The sequence below is a fragment of the Danaus plexippus genome, chromosome 8, assembly GCF_018135715.1.
Source record: "Danaus plexippus chromosome 8, MEX_DaPlex, whole genome shotgun sequence".
NCBI lineage: Eukaryota > Metazoa > Arthropoda > Insecta > Lepidoptera > Nymphalidae > Danaus > Danaus plexippus.
This window is the reverse complement of record NC_083542.1, coordinates 1718657-1738825: the sequence shown is the minus strand read 5'-3', so window position 1 is coordinate 1738825 and position 20169 is coordinate 1718657. Positions and strand designations below refer to the sequence as shown.

The 20169-nt window shown below is 34.4% G+C and overlaps 3 protein-coding genes across 3 annotated transcripts; 2 read left to right on the top strand and 1 right to left on the bottom strand.

The window, feature by feature from the left end:
• Positions 1 to 1293: 1293 nt before the first annotated feature.
• LOC116773487 (SUN domain-containing protein 3-like) lies at positions 1294 to 4814 on the top strand. Its single transcript, XM_061521224.1, has 5 exons — positions 1294 to 1298; positions 1582 to 1634; positions 1709 to 1895; positions 4128 to 4245; positions 4318 to 4814. The coding sequence occupies exons 1-5, from the start codon at positions 1294 to 1296 to the stop codon at positions 4516 to 4518; spliced, it is 564 nt and encodes a 187-aa protein (XP_061377208.1). The 3' UTR covers positions 4519 to 4814.
• A 39-nt stretch (positions 4815 to 4853) lies between these two features.
• On the bottom strand, positions 4854 to 7524 carry LOC116774983 (small ribosomal subunit protein uS2). Its single transcript, XM_032667775.2, has 7 exons — positions 7407 to 7524; positions 7078 to 7205; positions 6660 to 6893; positions 6192 to 6356; positions 5799 to 5960; positions 5296 to 5451; positions 4854 to 4983 (listed from the first exon to the last, which is right to left on the bottom strand). Exons 2-7 carry the CDS (start codon positions 7174 to 7176, stop codon positions 4885 to 4887), a joined length of 915 nt encoding a protein of 304 aa, XP_032523666.2. The 5' UTR covers positions 7177 to 7205; positions 7407 to 7524; the 3' UTR covers positions 4854 to 4884.
• A 366-nt stretch (positions 7525 to 7890) lies between these two features.
• On the top strand, positions 7891 to 20116 carry LOC116772844 (growth factor receptor-bound protein 2). The gene is made up of 6 exons (XM_061521109.1): positions 7891 to 8202; positions 8282 to 8379; positions 8931 to 9050; positions 15859 to 16024; positions 18004 to 18114; positions 18552 to 20116. The coding sequence occupies exons 1-6, from the start codon at positions 8125 to 8127 to the stop codon at positions 18612 to 18614; spliced, it is 636 nt and encodes a 211-aa protein (XP_061377093.1). The 5' UTR covers positions 7891 to 8124; the 3' UTR covers positions 18615 to 20116.
• The last annotated feature ends 53 nt before the right edge of the window (positions 20117 to 20169 follow it).

Genomic DNA, 20169 nt, shown 5'->3' with positions numbered 1-20169 from the left:
TTTATTTACTAATATGCATTATATTTTAATATTGATTTGTATGGACAAATATCATTCCATAGCAACATAAATTTTTCAATAAACCTAATTGCCCATTATCGTGTCCTCGCTCTAAGTTTACACAACAGATTAACTTCCACACAGAAACTTTGCTCTTGTGCAAAGTTTGTATGATAAAAAGTTATTTTTCATTTTTCTTTTAAAACAACTCGCTGCTCAAGCGTGACTGCTTTTAGCGAAGTAGATAAGTTTTCACGATACATATTTTTTATGAGTAATTATAATTTAAAAGACACATCTATTTACAACTATTTTCTAGTAACTTTTTGCCTACCACTGGTTTGCAGTCACACTACATACTAAGACTTAACAGTCTTTTGTACGTAAATCCTCGCATATTATAGAATTAACGTAGGTTATTGGATCAGACACGGTAAACGCTACGTATTTAGTGTGACGATGCAAAGTTGTGCTAAGCATATTAAACATCATTAATATAAGCTAATAATAATAATATTCTAGTTCCTTTCCTCCTACTCTACATTGATCTTAAAAAGAATGACATAACGAAGATGCTTCTGAAATCAGATGTTTCGAGTTTACGTAAGTAATCAAGTATAGCCTTTATACACTGTTTGCTTACTACGAGTTTGTGTCGTGAATCGTGAAGATAAAACCGTCATTTCCACAATGTACGTAAGTTATATGATAGAAGATTTTTGACGAAAATACTTCATTCGTACAACTGCGTTTGATACATATGTACAAAGATTTGTGAATGGAAAAGTCTGAACCGTCTGTGTTTAGTTAGTTAGTAACGACGCAAACTTGTGGTAAGAGAGGACTGTCACATGTTCTGTACGACATTGATTTATCATATTCGTATACAAACAATTGAATGTCTGTTTCAACTGTCGTGTCAAAGTATCAAAACTTTTCTGACATTTCAACTGCTGTCAAATCAAAACTTCGTTCTAAAACAAACGTTTAATAATAATATTATTGGCAAACAAAACCTTTTTCTTTGTATTACAATCTATAAGACTATACAAATAAAATATTTCAAGATCTACGAAGATTATTCGATATTTTTTAACATTCGACGTAAAAAAAAAGGTGTAAGTTTTACATACATTCTATCTAACAAACTGTCTGTGGCATCGTTACTTGTAAACAAATCGACCGATTTCTATGCGGTTTTTTTTCATTGGAAAGCCAGTTCCCTTCGGCGCTTCTTTGTTATGTTTGATTAAAGTTGGTCCAGCATTGTAAGAGTATCGGGAGTTTTCCAAAATGATGTAAGGCATTTTTGGCGTATGATTCCTCGATGAAGGCCTCACATTAGCCAGTATAATTTTATTTTTTGGGTAGATTTTTCTTATATCTAATAATCCAATATCATAATAAGTACTTGATCGTATTGTTTTTTAAACAGCTTCTAACGACCTTGAAGCAAAATTCTGCGCTAGATTAAAGCGTTTACAGATACAATTAAAAATTGCAGAAAAATCTTTAAGGTACTGAAACATTTGTATATAATAAATATGGTGAGGTAATATTATAATTCCCTTGTATTTTTAGAACCAACCAGAGACATAGAAACACGATGCTACAATCAGAAAATTATTATAAAGGTAATTAAATCAATGAAATAAGGAACTATTATTATTATCTGAATAGAACTTTATTACCGAAACACTTTTTAAAGAATATCAATTCGCAGGATACCCAATACAATACATAGTCGGCTGTAAAGCTACACAGGGTAGTGAGACGACAGAGTGGGCTGGCAGTGTTACATTGTTAGGTTTGTTGCCTCTGTGGCGAGCTACTCTACCGCCAGACACTGTGCTCGCTGTGAGACCGCCCACGCCAGCTGATTGCTGGCCTTTTAGGTTCGTCAGTAAAAGAACCGAACTATAATTGTTTTTATATTTCTAACATTTTGAAGAAACCGTCATTAATTACCACCCACGGCTTAATTGAGTTTTTATGGTCGCTAAATAATAGTGTTTTTCAATTCAAAATTAACCATCTTTAGAAATAAAAATTAGGTATTATTTCTAATTTCTAAATACTTTGATAGCCAATTTAGTGGTAGCTGGGTTTATATGAATATTTCACAGGTACCGTTTTAATGTTTCACATAATGCTGACAACAAGAATATACTTGTATTCGGAAAATATGACACTAGTCAGATATTAATATATTGACAACTCCCAAGTTTCTAAAGTTATTTATAATATTTCTGAACATATGAAGTCAATCCTTGCAATACATTTCTTTATACACACACACGCGCGCCTGCACATATACACACCCACACGCGCCTGCACATATACACACCCACACGCGCCTGCACATATACACACCCACACGCGCCTGCACATATACACACGCACACGCGCCTGCACATATACACACCCACACGCGCCTGCACATATACACACGCACACGCGCCTGCACATATACACACCCACACGCGCCTCCACATATACACACCCACACGCGCCTGCACATATACACACCCACACGCGCCTCCACATATACACACCCACACGCGCCTGCACATATACACACCCACACACACCTGCATATATACACACGCATACGCGCCTGCACATATACACACGCACACGCGCCTGCACATATACACACCCACACGCGCCTGCACATATACACACGCACACGCGCCTGCACATATACACACGCACACGCGCCTGCACATATACACCCACACGCGCCTGCACATATACACACACACACGCGCCTGCACATGTACACACCCAAACGCGCCTGCACATATACACACGCACACGCGCCTCCACATATACACACCCACACGCGCCTGCCCATATACACACCCACACGCGCCTGTACATATACACACCCACACGCGCCTGCACATATACACACCCACACGCGCCTGCACATATACACACCCACACGCGCCTCCACATATACACACCCACACGCGCCTGCACATATACACACCCACACGCGCCTGCATATATACACACGCACACGCGCCTGCACATATACACACCCACAAGCGCCTCCACATATACACACCCACACGCGCCTCCACATATACACACCCACACGCGCCTGCACATATACACACACACACGCGCCTGCACATATACACACCCACACGCGCCTCCACATATACACACCCACACGCGCCTGCACATATACACACCCACACGCGCCTCCACATATACACACCCACACGCGCCTGCACATATACACACCCACACACACCTGCATATATACACACGCATACGCGCCTGCACATATACACACGCACACGCGCCTGCACATATACACACCCACACGCGCCTGCACATATACACACGCACACGCGCCTGCACATATACACCCACACGCGCCTGCACATATACACACGCACACGCGCCTGCACATGTACACACCCAAACGCGCCTGCACATATACACACGCACACGCGCCTCCACATATACACACCCACACGCGCCTGCCCATATACACACCCACACGCGCCTGCACATATACACACCCACACGCGCCTGCACATATACACACCCACACGCGCCTGCACATATACACACCCACACGCGCTTCCACATATACACACCCACACGCGCCTGCACATATACACACCCACACGCGCCTGCATATATACACACGCACACGCGCCTGCACATATACACACCCACAAGCGCCTCCACATATACACACCCACACGCGCCTGCACACATACACACGCACACGCGCCTGCACATATACACACCCACAAGCGCCTCCACATATACACACCCACACGCGCCTGCATATATACACACGCACACGCGCCTGCACATATACACACCCACAAGCGCCTCCACATATACACACCCACACGCGCCTGCATATATACACACGCACACGCGCCTGCACATATACACACCCACAAGCGCCTCCACATATACACACCCACACACACCTGCATATATACACACGCATACGCGCCTGCACATATACACACCCACACGCGCCTGCACATATACACACCTACACGCGCCTGCATATATACACACCCACACGCGCCTGCACATATAAAAACACACACACATATTCCAAGTACTAATTCCATTTAATTTTACAGAGGTTCGTATGGTGAAATAATAATAGAATTGCCTAAATTAATACAAGTGGACGCAGTAAGCGTTGAACACGTCCGACCCGACACAGCTCGCAGTGCTCCTAAACATTTTAAAATATTTGTAAATATATTTCCTACGTTTCATTTAAAATTGTTTTCATATAAATCCATATAAACTTTACCCATATTCCAGGGTGTCCTCAATAACGGAACATGGGTCACAGGAGCAAGTGGTACATACACATACAACAAACCACCCAAACAATACTTTATATTAAACATAAATAAGCTTGTAAAACAGATCATCTTCCGCGTCTTGTCTAACCAGGGGAACAATAAATATACTTGTATGTACAGAGTACATTTATATACAAAATATATAAATGAAGTATAGAATAAAAGTTTCAGGCCCTTAATAAGCATTTTTCATTACTGCTAATCTATTTCTAAGTATGTATTTTTGTAATAAGTTGAATTTATATACATAATCATGTCACTATGAAAATACAATCAGTACTATTAAACCAAGTTCGTCGACTAGGTACAGATACAATAAACATCACGAAGAGACGATTCTGTTGTGAAACTATTCTTCTGGTATAGCAAAAGATATTTTTCTGTTATTAACTAAAATACGGCATAATATACATTTTTTAAATGAAAACTAATCGAAATATACCAAGTTCATATTAAATTAAGGACTATACAGGATGTGCAATAAAAATCCAGTTATGTTTCAATGTATATTAGGAGTGGACGTTTAAGCTGGATTCCATCCCTGGGTGGATCCACCCCATGACGGTGCAGCGGCCGCGGCCGGGGCGGGGGCTGATGGCGCGTTCGGCCATTCCTCTTGGACCTGGAATACATTGTCATGATTACATATTGATTAACAAAACTTTCGTCTTTGTATATTCGAAACATTTTAATGACGAAATACTGTTATATTACATACTTGTATTCTAAGGTCAATGTATAATTTTGCTAAATAAATTTTGTGGCAAAGTTGAATTTATAAACATGACTAATACTAAATTTAACACAAAACCACATAAGAATTGTCATATAATTCTCTTGGCTTATATTATCTTACATATGCATTAGGACTATAAATATTGACTCTAATAGTCTTAAATAACCTCAATTTTAATCATTCCCATATAACACATACCTGAGCGGCCCAGTCTTCCTTGGGTGGTGTGGCGGTGAAGGCTACAGCAGCAGCAGGTGCTCCAGGTGTATCATCAGCCCATACAGTTGGAGCCTCAACCGGCTCCACATACTCCACAGGAAGCACAGCCTCCTCAGCCTTAGCAGCTACAACAGCCTGATAATCATAAAATACATTAGATTTCTTCCCAATGTAGTACATAAGTTTAATTGACTAATACTAGTTTTGAGAACAACTTTCGACTTTGAGATTGTATCCACAGTAAAATATTGCAGCTAATTGGCAGCAACATCTTTAGTTTTTATTATGCCATATACAGGTGATCCCTCAGGCACTGTATGGAATTTTATATGTTAATCTGATGTCTTAGCTGTACCATTATCAAGTTTCATAAAAAATTGTTAAGTAATTTCCATGTCAAAGACAAACATGTCCACACAGCCATACTTTCACATTTAGGATTTTAGTGTGATAGTACTGCTATTTGTTTCATCAACACCAACCTGTTCCTTAGCCTGTTGTTCCTCCTTCTCGCTCTCCTCAGGGTCTCTGTAGAAGAACAGGTCCACAACAACATCCCACTTCTGATCTCTAGCTAGCACACCCCGCAGGCGTAGAACCTCGCGTGCCAACAGCCACCACATCAAACCAATGGAATGGGACGACTGTAATGACATTAACACTTTGTTGTAGGTAATATCAGAAATGCCTTTATAATTTGATGTTTTAAAAAATATCTCATTAGACATGTAAAATTTTAACTACTAATGACTTTTGGTGTTATTAGGAGTTAATGGACATTTTCCTAGGATTTTTATAATATATATATATATATATTCTGACCATCAAGTAAGTTATAAGTCAAGTAATGTCCAATTGTAAACCAATAGTTATACCTTAGTGTTGCAGGGGATGGCAATGTCAACAAATCTGAGTGGGGAGTCAGTGTTGCAGAAAGCAATGACTGGAATGTTCACATATGAAGCCTCGGTGATCGGCTGATGATCTTGAGCTGGGTCCAAGACAATCAAGAGACGAGGCTCACGGAAAGCGGCTTGGATCTGTACAGATTAATTAAAATTAGAATGCATAAAAACAATAAGTTAGGTAGATTAATATATGTGGAAATTCAGAATAGTTGGTAATCATTTCTGCATAGCAGTCAGTGGTTCCTTAGTTATGATTGTCATCATAAAATATATAAAATAAAAAACAAAATCATTTATCATGTGTTCATCTTAACTAAACAGATTGTACTAATTTGTAGGATATTCCTGATTTTAAATTGGTTTATATTTAACCTCTGTACATGCATGTAACAAGAGTTTTACATGAACTACTAGTATTGTTTTGGTAATTTATACCTGGTTGGTGAAGGCACCAGGTGTGAAACGTCCAGCGATAGGTGTGGCTCCAGTGTGAGCTGCGAACTTAAGCACGGCACGTTGACCGAAAGGACGAGAAGATATCACGAAGATATCCGCGGGATTCTCGATAGCGACTACCGCACGTGCGGCCAACACTAGCTTCTCCCATGTACGGCGAAGGTTGATGACGTGGGTGCCATCAGCACGACGCTTGTACACGTAGGTTTCCATCTATCATGAACAAACTTTGTTAGTACTCATATGGACTGACAGGCAAAATGTACAATTGATATTAATTTCATCAGTTGGGAGAATTGATCGTCAATATAATCAGACAAATATAATATGGAACGGGTTCTCTTCTCATCATGTAAGGTATAATAATATACGTAAATAACAACCAAGGAATGCTTACCTGGAAGTGGACATTCTCGGACCCCAAATGGGTTGTCGCCGCCAACATTTTGGTTACATCTTCCTCGTTGAGGGCTAGTATGTCTAATCCTCCCGACATCGTTGCGTTTATTTGAGTTACGACTAAACCTAAAACATAGAAAGCAGCCGGTTACAGTAGATAGGTTATGATCATGTACACTTCATATTATTATCTATTAACTAAAATATTTGAAAAAATAGATTACATTTTCAATTGATTCTAGTGCCAGTACCCTTTATAAATCGAATTAAACTAAATCTGAAATAAGATTCTTCTAATAAATAACGATTTAAAAAGAAAATACTCACGCGTATAATGCCACTGGGAGACAGTTCGACTAAAAAGAATCTGTCAAATCTGACAATACATTTGCTATCCTTCTTGGATATCTGCAATACATGGCAAAGATATCAGGTATTCAGCCAATGTCATGGAATATAAAAGGAATTATAATTATTATTTTTAATAACTTTAAAAATACGAAAGTTTTATACAATAAATAATAAATGATTCAAAACTTAGTTTCTTTGTTTAAAATATTCAAAAGTAATTGTAATAAATATAGCATAAGTTTGAAAATAATATGAGAAATTTCTTTAAAGATTACTTTAGATTATTTAAAAAAAAATATATATTTTCTAGAGGTAACTAAAATTTCAAAAAATTGTATCCTCTTATTAAGTCTAAAATGTAATGATTAAAATATAACATCTTTTTCTAATATTGCCATGTAAAAAGTATGTTTTTTCAGTGATACCACCAAGTTAACTTTACAATAAAAGAAGTAACCATTTTATGGCAACATTTAACTTTGTGCATTGAAATGTGAATGACTGATGTATAGTTGGAGAACGAATATAATTCCCATAAAATTTATCGTGAAACAAAATTTTTCTATTTTTCTGGTGTCCAATGCATACATTATGATTACTTTATTACCTTGACCTAGAGTGATTGTATAGTATTGTATACTTTGTGAGTTATTTCGGTAATCAGTGACATTAGAGTGAAGTGCCTAATTTGAACATGGAGGCTGTGGCAAAACACGATTTTACTGCAACTGCTGATGATGAACTCAGTTTTAAGAAGAATCAAGTCCTTAAAGTAAGTTTTAACGCCGATTCCTGAAAATGGAATGTTAGTTTTTGTACGTGACAGATCCTTCTAGAATTTGTTTTTGCAGATACTTAATATGGAGGACGATATGAATTGGTATAGAGCCGAATTAGACGGAAAAGAAGGTTTAATACCTAGTAACTACATACAGATGAAAAGTCACAGGTGAGTCCCTTTTTATCGACGATTTATTATAGTCGCTATTATACGTTTCACATTCCCATGATAATTTTTTTGTCAACATTTTAGCAGGACCCAATATTTATTAATATTCGTAAAAATTCTTTACGTCACAATCATTAATTAATTTCAAAACTTTCTCTGTTCATAAATAACTTATTTCCATACAAAACTCCATTCACAATTTCAATGAAGTGATAAGTTTAAATATGTTTTATATAAAGCATTCACCTCAGTGATAATGTTTAATTAATATGTACCAACCTTTCAAACTATGAATAAGAAACATGTATAAACCCAAGAAACATCTTCAGAAGACTACTGCTTTATTTATTTTAATTACCAATGTAACCAGTCATAAAACATTATTTTTCAATTTTACTCAAAGCAAACAAAATGTTGGTAACAAATACTCATAATATTGGTCATTCAAATCAAAACATAATATATAATAAGTCAATATCTTATTCAAATAATACAAAATTTATAATTTTAATGATGTTATTATAATTTTCATATTATAATGTATGTTGTAGCTGGTACTACGGCAGGATCACAAGAGCTGATGCTGAGAAACTGTTAGCAAATAAGCCCGAAGGTGGCTTCCTCATTAGGATCAGTGAGTCAAGCCCTGGTGACTTCTCGCTGTCAGTCAAGTGAGTTACATATTACTTATGTTAATGAAGCTGTAAGCTCTGCCATCATCTAACAATATATTCAACGATTTTTATTGTAATTATAAAAAAAAATATCTGTATGAAATAATAATCTCAATTGTAATTTATGTATTTGATCTTATAACACTTAAAATCACTTTTTAATATTACTGTTGACATTTCTAAGATTATTCATTTTAAATTCTACTAATTCTTTACTTTGTAACAAAAGGCTGAGAGGTTTTGTTTATGTTTGTAGCTCTTTTAAGCAAAAATTACTCATCAGATTTTAATTATGCTTTATGGTAATGTAGCTTGCATTTTAGAGTGAGATATAGACTATCATTTGTTCTGAAAATCCCCGTTGTTTGTTTGGGATCAGGGTATAGGATACTATATTCTCTGTGAGTTCAATTTACAAGTTCATGAGGACAAAGTTGTAGGCAACAACTAGTTGTTCATTGTTTACATAACAAAGTATTAATTACCCAGAAAGCTGATAACAAAAGCAACAAATCTTGTATGAATTGTTACAAATGGGCTTTTCATCATAACAAATTTGGTGATGTTCCAAATGATTTGTTTACTTATTTATCTTGTTCTCAAACAAATAAGTTATTTTTCTTAAAGTGAATGTTGAGAGTTTAAAGATATGGAAGAGTATGGAGAGAAAAGCATTAATTTATTTATATTATTATTCTAAGAATTATTACAATTTTTTTAAATTAAACCCTTCTTATCTACGATTCAATGAAAATGAATTAATCCTAACTAAGATTATTATGTATGAATGGAAGGCAACTTTGAATTAAAAACCTAGAAAATGAATTTAGAATCTAGATGTCATCAAGGCGACTATGATAAAGATGTAACAAGGGGTCCATATAGTTTGTTATAGAAGTAATTTGATATTGGAGGTCATAATATACATAACAAGCACAAGTATCACATGTACTGTTCATAATAATAGATTACATGACCATTTTATATCGAACTCTACTATATTATACTGAGTTAAGTTAAAAAGGAATTAGAATGTTTGAATTTCTTCAGTTATGTGCCAGTTATAGTAAATAGCAAGTTGAAATAAAAGAGACTTGAGAGTGAAGACTAAAATAACTAACTCGGCGGGATATATCATGTCATTAGTGTGGATAATCTTGTTGCTTAATCTGTATTACAGTATACAGTTCCGTAACTGAGCTCAACATTATATGCACATTTCCATTTAAATATATATATATTTTAATAAATATATGAAAATTATTGAGGCTAAATAAGCTTTAGGAAGAAATTGTTAGTCTTTAGTAAACATTTTATTTATTAGAAATGTGTGCATGTCTAAAAGTTTCCAAGAGATTGTATTGTTGATACAGAAGTAATTGTCCTAACTATAACAAGGAGGTTTCGTTCTATAACTATACTCTATAGAGTTTGTAATTGTACTATATGTAAAGAAAGTTGTAATTAATTAAGGAAAACTATACATATAATTCGACTATCTAAAATCATAAAAATCGAGAGACGATAGCAACATCTATTTTAGGTACTGAAATTTAAGATAAAAGCTTTTTGTGTAGTGACTTATAAATGAAAATAACAGAATAATGTGACGATTTTTTATCAACAGATATGTAACACAATATAAAATATTAATATCCTCAATAAAGTCACAATAATTATTTCTGTCCATTCTGTTCTTCGAGTTATTAGCTAATTAATTTTATTTTTATCGTTCGGCAACAAATAAACATTTCCTATGTCATGAATCAATTGAAATGTCATAACTGACAATCATAAAGCGATTATACCATAAACAATGGCCACACGTCGCCTCTACCTTGTCTATGACCGCATGTATCGTCAGATCGAGTCCATAGTGTGCCATAGCTTTCTTTCGATAATTAATTAATAAACTGGTCTTGTTGAGTAGATTTATTTGTGATAAAATTTTTCACCTGTTATTATGAACGTTAAATTTATACGGTTTTTATGTTGACTTTATCATACTAGCCTCCGTCGGCGTCTTTGTCTCGGTTCGTTTTGGAATTGCGTTGAGTGAATAGTGAGATGTTGAGTCGGTAAAATAATTGTCAATGAATAATTCATCCTTTATATTACTTGTTATATTTAATAGAAAGATGTCTAAATCTATGAAAATTCAGTTCATACGTTTCTATGGTTGAAGTTAATTAATATAGATTTTCGTTAAAATCGATTCAATTATCTGATCGTGAAAGGGTGACACAGTCAATAATCATCTATACTACTTTCGAGATGGACGTTTGACGGAAGAATATCTATACGTATAAATGTATTTGGTGCGTTTGTTTGTAATAACTAAATATAAATAATACTGTCATCACGATTATCCTAAATATATTTGTCTGTATGAAATAGCTGAAGAATCCTTACACTTTGTTCGTCATGTCATTTAATTAATCCACATGAATAATAAGGCGAAAAAATATAAAAATAAATGCCATTCATAATACATAAAATATATAAATTATGGATTTTACGTAATTGGTAATAAAAAAATAATTGATCAGACTATCAAGAACTGAACTATAACTAGCGGACATGGGTTGATATTACAAAATATGAAATGACCAGCAAGGACATTTAATATATCCTTATACCTTCACCTCTGCTATATGAGCGCTATCGAGATCCGGGATTATAAGATTCATAGGGTAAAATCCCGGGATAGGAATCCAATATCCATATACCGAAGTGATTTCTTGGGCTTTATATCCATAGCAACAGTGCTATACTCACAGTAAAAAATGCGAATGATCGTCGTTTTGTTTGGATTAAATCGTATATATAGTTACAGTTGAAAAATATCTTAGGTGTTCAAAAGATTAATGCTATTTTTAATCTGTGTAATAATAGGCAGTGTTATAATTTTTAATCTGTGTAAGAATTACACCGTATACCTTAAGAATCATCCCATCCATATTAAAACCACTATTGATATCATCACAGGCCACTTATTTTACCGTTCCAAAATTTTGCTTTCCGTGAAAGAAATAACTTAAAATCACACTGATATGCACTAAACTAAATATATGACGTTTGAACCCAGTACAGATACGAGGAAAACATTATAGTCAATGTGACGTGTTTATTGCAATTGTTAAATAAATTTAACCATTGTTGGTATTAGAAAAAAATGACTGTGAGTCAGGTCGTTCTCATTTCGATCGCTCTCCGATGTATGTATTTTGTCTTCCTGTGACTCACGTATTCTTATTTATTATTTGATGGCTGTATATAATACGCTGATAGGGTGATTTGTTATGTTATTTGAGGTCATTGATCGTTTGACCTCACTGTTAAGACCTTGTGTGTTCATGAGAATTGATTTTCATAGAGGCTTTCATGAAAAGAATTCCTGATAAAGAAAATGTGACCAGAGTCTTCTCTATCGTCTCATTTTCGTCGAATCTTGAAAAATTTCGTATTTGAAATTAAAAAAATATATATGAAAACAATTTTTTGTTAACCTGATAGTTCTCAATAAATTATTATCCCTTATCAATTTATAAAAAACTTTTATAAATTCTAGCAATTAACAGTTTTCCTCATTTGAATAGTTGTTATATACGGACTAAACCATTAACTAATCAACTATTTACGTCACAGTCGATGGTATTTACGATCGTAACGACGTAATTTTATACTTTATTTCGTATGGCATATTATCTTTATGTCAATAGATTCGGTTCGTCTCAATAAGGACCGTCTGCAAATATTTGAATGCGTGCTGAATGTCTGAGTGTCAACGAGTTATATAAACAAAGTGTGAAGCCATTGATGAAAATGTTTTTATATATCTAAATCAATGCTGGCAGCATAAATAATAAAAAGGAGGCTTTAATCAACAAATTAAAAACATAAAACCTTTTTTTATCGGTCGAATGTGTCCATGCAGTCACGGAAATGAAACATAAAAGGAATCTTCGACATCTGAAAATAAAGCTCTCAAGCTTTGAAATACAAAAAATATGTGACGTAAATATTTAATATGTAATGAAATTTAATGTGAAAATTATTCGCAAACTTAGTATCGTAGCTTTTTATATAAATAATTTTTCATATATTTTTCCAAAGTCGTTAACCCCGTACCGTGTAATGCTGTTGCTATGAGTCAACTTACGTTCAGCTAGAACCAGTTTTTCGTCTATCTGTGATTCATACGTTATTCAGTCGCCTGCCATCGATTTATAAACAGATAAAAAAAGAAAGTGATTAATACATGCCTCTATAGATATTTTTTTTAATATAAAAAATAGATTGTCTATGATTTGTAGTTTTGCTTGGTGAAATAAATCGCACTTTTGTATCGCTTTGTGATGTGACCAAAAATATTAGACAATTGCAATCGAATATTTTTGTTATGTTTACACTGTAATAATAAATTAGGCACTAAACATTTGCATTATTTACTAGTCGAGCTCAAAAGATATACCAGGGCTACAGTAATGACTAGGCATTAGGAGAGAAAGGAATAGAAAAACTTAGGTAAATTAAATACATATTCATTAGTCTAAACATACATAAAAAAGAACATAAAAAGAGAATGTAAATAAAAACAAATCAAGCTTCCATAAGAACTGATGCATTGTTACAACAATTACTCTATTATTTTCTTTTTACGTCCCATCCATAAAAAGGTCGTCAAGACGATTGGTCTAATGAGATCTGGATTGTGTGAACTGTGAAAGAGTTTAGGAGGAGACCAGTACGATGCGACTTAATGAAAAGTGTGAGCCATGATCAAGTTGTGGGAATTTCCCTATAACGGAAATTTTGTTTACAAACACTGAGCAGGAAGTGGATCTCTTAGCATACAGAATAATTGACACAAATATCTAGAAGATAGACAGTCATTTAAGCTGAGAGTGATATTTAGATTAGCGTTTTAAAAGATTGTTATGCTGTTATAAGTTGGCGCTGTCACATTCACTGTCGCTACAATCATGAGGCAACCTTCCTCGAAGGACGCAAACGCCGCCACAAAAAGCGGGAGCGGAAATTTTAAGGACATCAGTGTAGATATGATAAGGGGAGATGAAATCTTTAGCAATTAAATTGATAGATAGAAAAAGAGAGGAGAAAGTATACCACCTTATGGAACACCACAAGCTGAATCGCGCCAATTTGACAACGTACTTTCAACGGCGTATCGGCGTTTGGTATCTACTACTATCTGACCGCACCAGTTCCTCAAATATTTTAGCGATTCCAGTTAACTTTGTATCGATTGAGCTTTAACTTGCAGTTAGCACCACCTCGTCTCATCATAACGAACCTCACACGCTTATGGTCCATGGCTCGGGAGATTGATATAAATTTTACAGCTCTTACCGGAATGTTTCTCATAGAGGATCAAAATATTTCAAGAAATGGAATATATACAATAGTTGGTTTTGGGAGAGTCGGGAGCAGCTGACCATGACTTTTTCGTGACAGGTTAGGATACAGTCTATCTTAGAGTCGAGAAATCTATGTTGATATGGATAGTATTGTAAGGAAGTCTGTTTCTATGATGGATCTGGGCTCACAGGAAGTTGATGAAACATTCAAAAGCCTAGTGTTCAAGTCGAGTGTGATTAATGTTTTAGTCAGACATAACGTATGTATGAATTAAATAACAATAACAAAGCTGTATTAAGTGTAACATATTTACATAGTTAAATATTATATAAATAAATTTAGGACACTAGATGTCAAAAGTGACTTGACGTCATTTGTCAGAATTAATATACAGGTAAGGAAAAAGCATAGAAAAAAAATTATGATTATTATTAATTGAATAAAAGGTGATAACAGAAAGCATTTGAGCTGACGGTGTGAGGGTTTGGCTACTAGGGATCAATTTTTGGTCGAGACTTTATCATAAGCATGTCTTAAGAAGAAGTTTTAACTCATTTGAGGGCAACTAGTGATGTTTTCCGTCGTGCGATACGATAATACATGTTATTGATGTTGTTCGCCGTGCATCACTAACGGCCAATTGACATGTGTCAGAGACGCAAACTAAACGGCCGGAGCATAACACAAATCGCGTAATTATATACACAGGATATATTTACCTCTAATCCATTACAAAACATTTCTGTCATTCCAAATGACGTCTTCGTTAGATAATTAAATTGAAATGTATATACGTGATGTGTTTCCTATTGTTCGATTGTATTATTCCAGCTCATGCTTTCTTTACTACCTGTAAACATTTGACTGTCAAATGTAAGATCCATTAATAGATATATAAACTTTTCTCTCAGTTACGTAACATGTCCATAGATAATGATAACAAAAAAATTATGCATAGTATACCTGTGTTTATGCATTGTATGCCAGTAAAGGATGCGTTCAAATTATTAAATATGTTTGCGGTAATTATTTTAAATTATATAAAATTAATAGTTTTATCAGTTGGATCTTAATTCGACTTAACGATATAAGATTTAAATTTGCAACGTACAGATAAATTGACGGTTTTAATTAATGAAAAAACAATTGAACCGACGAGACGAGTTTTTTGCATGGTAGTTTCCGTACTATTGTCTATAAAAATTTATAAAAATCTCACATTGTTATATTTAAGACGCCTTAAATTTTTAATATTTTTTTTCATTTATCATTCATGGTATATTAAAATTTCAAGTGACAGGCGTGTTATATTTTAATATATAAGTATTGATAGCGGAGTCTTAGTGATTGCTCTGTTCTAACCCTAATTACGGAACCCAAACAAAAATTTTATATATATTTTGTCAATCCAACACCATTATAGATGCCCGGACGGTGTCCAGCACTTCAAGGTCCTAAGGGACGCTTCCAGCAAGTTCTTCCTGTGGGTTGTGAAGTTCAATTCTTTGAACGAACTGGTGGACTATCACCGCACCGCCTCGGTCAGCCGTCTGCAAGACGTGAAGCTGAGAGACGTGGTCCCTGAGGAGGTAGGTACATTAGCATAACGAACAGAACTGAAAAATGACGACGTATCCGTCGTAACTTTGGTGTTACTACGTCACGTGATAAGATCGACCAACTTAGGTCGTAGTTTTTCGTTCATATATCTATTCCGTTGATACTATCAGTTGCGATGTATGTCTGTTTAGTTTCACGATGTAAACTTGTAGTAAGTTGATTAGCTGTGACTGTCATAGGTCACTAATTCGAGTCTGAGACTCAGTCTTGGGTAAAATAACGACGTCTCATCGTTTTTTATAAGTTAGAACAGATCTTCAATATATTTTATATTATGGTGAAAATGTTTTTTTTTTTTTTGGGAATGTATGTGAATTCAATAAACGAAGCTTCAAGTAGTATACGATTAGTTTCAAATCCCACAGCCGAAGTGCCATTTGTTTATCATAATATTTTTCTCCCTTGCTGTGAAGTCGGCTGTTAATAATGTAAGGATATATGAATTACATATTATAGGCTTTCTATCGTCACAAATATGTGTAAATTAAATAATTTAGACATAAAAAATTTCATACTTGCTACGTTTCCGATACTTATATAATAATATTTGTTGCTTGTGCCATAATTGTACCAGAAAAAGCTCTTCTAAGTTACCGTGGTTCTGTCATTCCACACCGCGTGTTCAAAGACCATTTGCCAATGATCTGGATGAACTGACTAAATTCGTGTCTCAAACACTAATTGTGTTTTACGACCTCGCTTTATTTTATTAATAACAGCCGCGCCTCATTTAATGTTCCAAATATATATTTGATTACAAGTTTAAAGATGATTGTATTATTAAAATTATATTACCAAAAATAATTTTTAAAGATATTCCTTGAGAATAGTTATTATGACGCAAGATAAGCCTAAAAATTTGAATATCAAACAGATTTTTCACTATAAACATCAGATCATATATATATATATATATAATTAAACATATATATATATATATGTTATTTATGTTTGTCGATATCTTCAATCAAATATCTAACAAGGTAAAGTCGCTGCAACTCCCAAATTCCCTTCATACAAACCAACAGTCACCCGCGACCCTGGCCGGCAAAAATAACTACATTCATGTCTGCATAGTTAGATAGTGCCTTTGTAATGGTTACGTTGAACGTGTTATATATCCTGGTATTTATAGATATCGTTTAGTTTACGACAGAAACGCCGTAACAGATAGCTGGTAATATTTTTTTTTTGCTATAGAACTAATAGTTTGCTGCAGCCTTGCTTTGAGTCAATTTAATATATTGTTTTGGTTTCGTGATAAAAATCTCTAGTACTATATAACTGTAGTCGTTTTCAATGAGAAATATATATTATTATTAGTATTATATAAACATTATAAAACGCGATAGATAGTAAAAAAAATCTTAAACCATTTATGAGTTAAAAAATCGAAATATTCATGAAACCATAACACCCCTATTTCTAAGTCGGTAAACCTGAATAATTTAATAACTTCAACATAAAGTATACTTCGATTTTTATTTTTATATATGAACTTATGCATTTCTATACAGAGAAATCTTTAAAGAGCTCTAGTTAGAATGTAGAGTAACTGGCTTTGCCAATTTCCGTTCAGGAACTAAGCGCGGTTTTCCAATACGAACTCTGTCAGTATTAAAATAACTTTGATATAAAATTTGTTCCAAATTTATTCCCGATAATGTATGCGATTTGAATTTCTAAATATATCGCATTTGTATGTATAACAACAGACAAATTTATTATATGGGATTTAATTTGAGGCCTCTTGTAAAAAAAATGTAATGGCGTACACCACGTACATTCTTAGAAAGCCTTCCAAAGCTTATCGATAGAAATAAAAGCCTTGATATACTACCTATTTTATATCTGACTCTATACGAAGCCTCCGCACGGAAAAGAATGTTTCGTTTAACGCATTGATTCATTAAATTATAATATAATCATAATGTATTTAATGTTCCAGATGTTGGTCCAGGCGTTGTACGACTTCACTCCTCAAGAGGCCGGAGAGCTGGAGTTCCGCCGCGGTGACGTCATCACCGTCATCGATCGCTCCGACCAGCACTGGTGGCAGGTGAGGACGGTCAACTGTTCCAGCTGTAGCACTTCTATACCGTATCCTTACCCCTAGTAAAAAAATAATAAAAACTAACATTATAGTATCTGTATTAATTACAACATATATATATTCACAAATTGACACTTTTTATTTTTTGATATTTTTATAATGATAGAGACATTTGTATTTTACTCTATTAAGGGCGTCATAGATATCAATACTGTTTTGTGTAAAAATTTTATATTTGTTATTTTAGTAATCAGATGACATTTTGCAATAAGTATTTTGAATAAACACTTCTGGCAACAATTTCAATTTGTTTTTTTATATGGTAACAAAAGTAACTCTAAAAAAACATTTGGTATATTTAATCTAGAAATCATATGTCGATAAAGTATGTTTCGATTTATTATTTAAGCTATAAAATTATTAAATGTTTTTTTCCATTCCAGGGCGAGATCGCTCACCGGCGCGGCTTGTTCCCGGCCTCCTACGTCACAGCCTACCACTCATAGTGACATATCAGATATCATCACCTGTCATCAACTGTCATCAACTGTCATCACCTGTCATCAACTGTCATCACCTGTCATCACCACTTATTCCTATACGTTGTAATGTCGACGTCAATTACATAACGTAATTGTTTATTCAACACATTGTTTTTCGTCCATGGTGCTTACATCATTTGAACGCGCCTTCACTAGTGCTAGTACAAAATATAAATGGATGAAACAAGGAACATGTTCTGTTTGACGAATTTATAACGTACGGATGTTTATGTCTGGTCGATTGTTTTATTTTAATATTGTAATATTGTTCACTATCAGAATACGAACTGACGGCAGAGTTAGTCTTAGTCTAAGCAGAATTAGTCTTCGATTCCCTCTATTGTATAACACGTGACGGACTCAAGCCAGGCTCAACACACAGCGATCGACCGGACACGCCAGCGTCGTCCGCTAAACGTGCCAGAATGTTATTTTAGATTTCTTTTTAATTAATATATTATGTTTAGTGCGGCCAGAGGATTACTGTCGAAGTGATTTTATCCAAGGAATGAACATTTGGACCATTATTTATCCACATTAGTGCATAATGCGGTTTCTTTTGAAAGAAAAAAAAAACGTTTACACTTTACACACATACATTTAAGGCGTAGTTACTAAGTTTTTCGGTTTTTTTATAATTTCATTATCGCTATATAATAAATAGTTAAATGTATCGAACGTAGCGTCCCCAGGCTTTGTATCTCCCCAGCCGGGTGCGTGGGCTAGGGCCAGCTAAAAAGTCCTAAAATCCTTAAACGCCTTCGCCTTAATAACCACGTGATATAACTAGTTCCGGTCCTAAGCCCATCGGCATCCGGCCATAGACTAAGGCGTTGTGTTTCGCACAAACGTTAAATCAGGCAATAATTTTTTATATGAACGTGTATATTGCAAGGCTTTTGATGTGTTCTATATGGTTTGAATGGAGATTTGTTACCCGTTTTAGTGTTTTTTTATTTTTTTTTTTACATGAAAAATATATTAATGAGCGTCAATATATTAAAAAAATAATTAATTAACGTGATAACGATTTAGTGTAGAGTATTGACACTCGAGCGACGGGTGTGGCGTACTTAGCTAGCGTTTAAAACAAATAGTCAAAGAAGAAAAGAATCGATGGAGTATGAAAAAAAAAAAAATTGAAATAATAACTTTGAGTGCTCGTTAATCCAATGTAGATATTTATTTTTGTTATTAATGATGTATCCGGAATGATAAAATGGAGGTCCTTTGAAACTACCCGCAGTATAATGGTATGAGCAAAGCATTTAACGTTGTGCATTATTGATATTGACACATGTGATGGTCGGATCTGCAGTGTTTGTTCGCTTGTGGCAAGTTTTTTTTTTTTATATAAATAAAGTGCTATAATCTATTATAATCAAAATATTTAAATAGTTAAGTTATGATTCTCCAATATTGTGGAAGATGTATAATATTTTTTACTAATAAATTTAATATTGTAACGTTTGTTTTTATTACTCCTTAGAAATATAATTTACCTCATCAGCGTTAAAAT

What these genes read in the sequence shown, in the direction of transcription:
- LOC116772844 (XM_061521109.1), top strand. Translation starts at nt 8,125, where the DNA reads ATGGAGGCTGTGGCAAAACACGATTTTACTGCAACTGCTGATGATGAA. An exon ending in AGAAGAATCAAGTCCTTAAA is followed by an intron (nt 8,203 to 8,281) that starts GTAAGTTTTAAC and finishes TTGTTTTTGCAG; the next exon opens with ATACTTAATATGGAGGACGA. An exon ending in CCGACCAGCACTGGTGGCAG is followed by an intron (nt 18,115 to 18,551) that starts GTGAGGACGGTC and finishes TTTCCATTCCAG; the next exon opens with GGCGAGATCGCTCACCGGCG.
- LOC116773487 (XM_061521224.1), top strand. An exon ending in GCTGATTGCTGGCCTTTTAG is followed by an intron (nt 1,896 to 4,127) that starts GTTCGTCAGTAA and finishes TTAATTTTACAG; the next exon opens with AGGTTCGTATGGTGAAATAA. An exon ending in CTAAACATTTTAAAATATTT is followed by an intron (nt 4,246 to 4,317) that starts GTAAATATATTT and finishes CCCATATTCCAG; the next exon opens with GGTGTCCTCAATAACGGAAC.
- LOC116774983 (XM_032667775.2), bottom strand. Translation starts at nt 7,176, where the DNA reads ATGTCGGGAGGATTAGACATACTAGCCCTCAACGAGGAAGATGTAACC. An exon ending in CCATCCCCTGCAACACTAAG is followed by an intron (nt 5,961 to 6,191) that starts GTATAACTATTG and finishes ATGTCATTACAG; the next exon opens with TCGTCCCATTCCATTGGTTT. An exon ending in AGGAAGACTGGGCCGCTCAG is followed by an intron (nt 4,984 to 5,295) that starts GTATGTGTTATA and finishes AATGTATTCCAG; the next exon opens with GTCCAAGAGGAATGGCCGAA.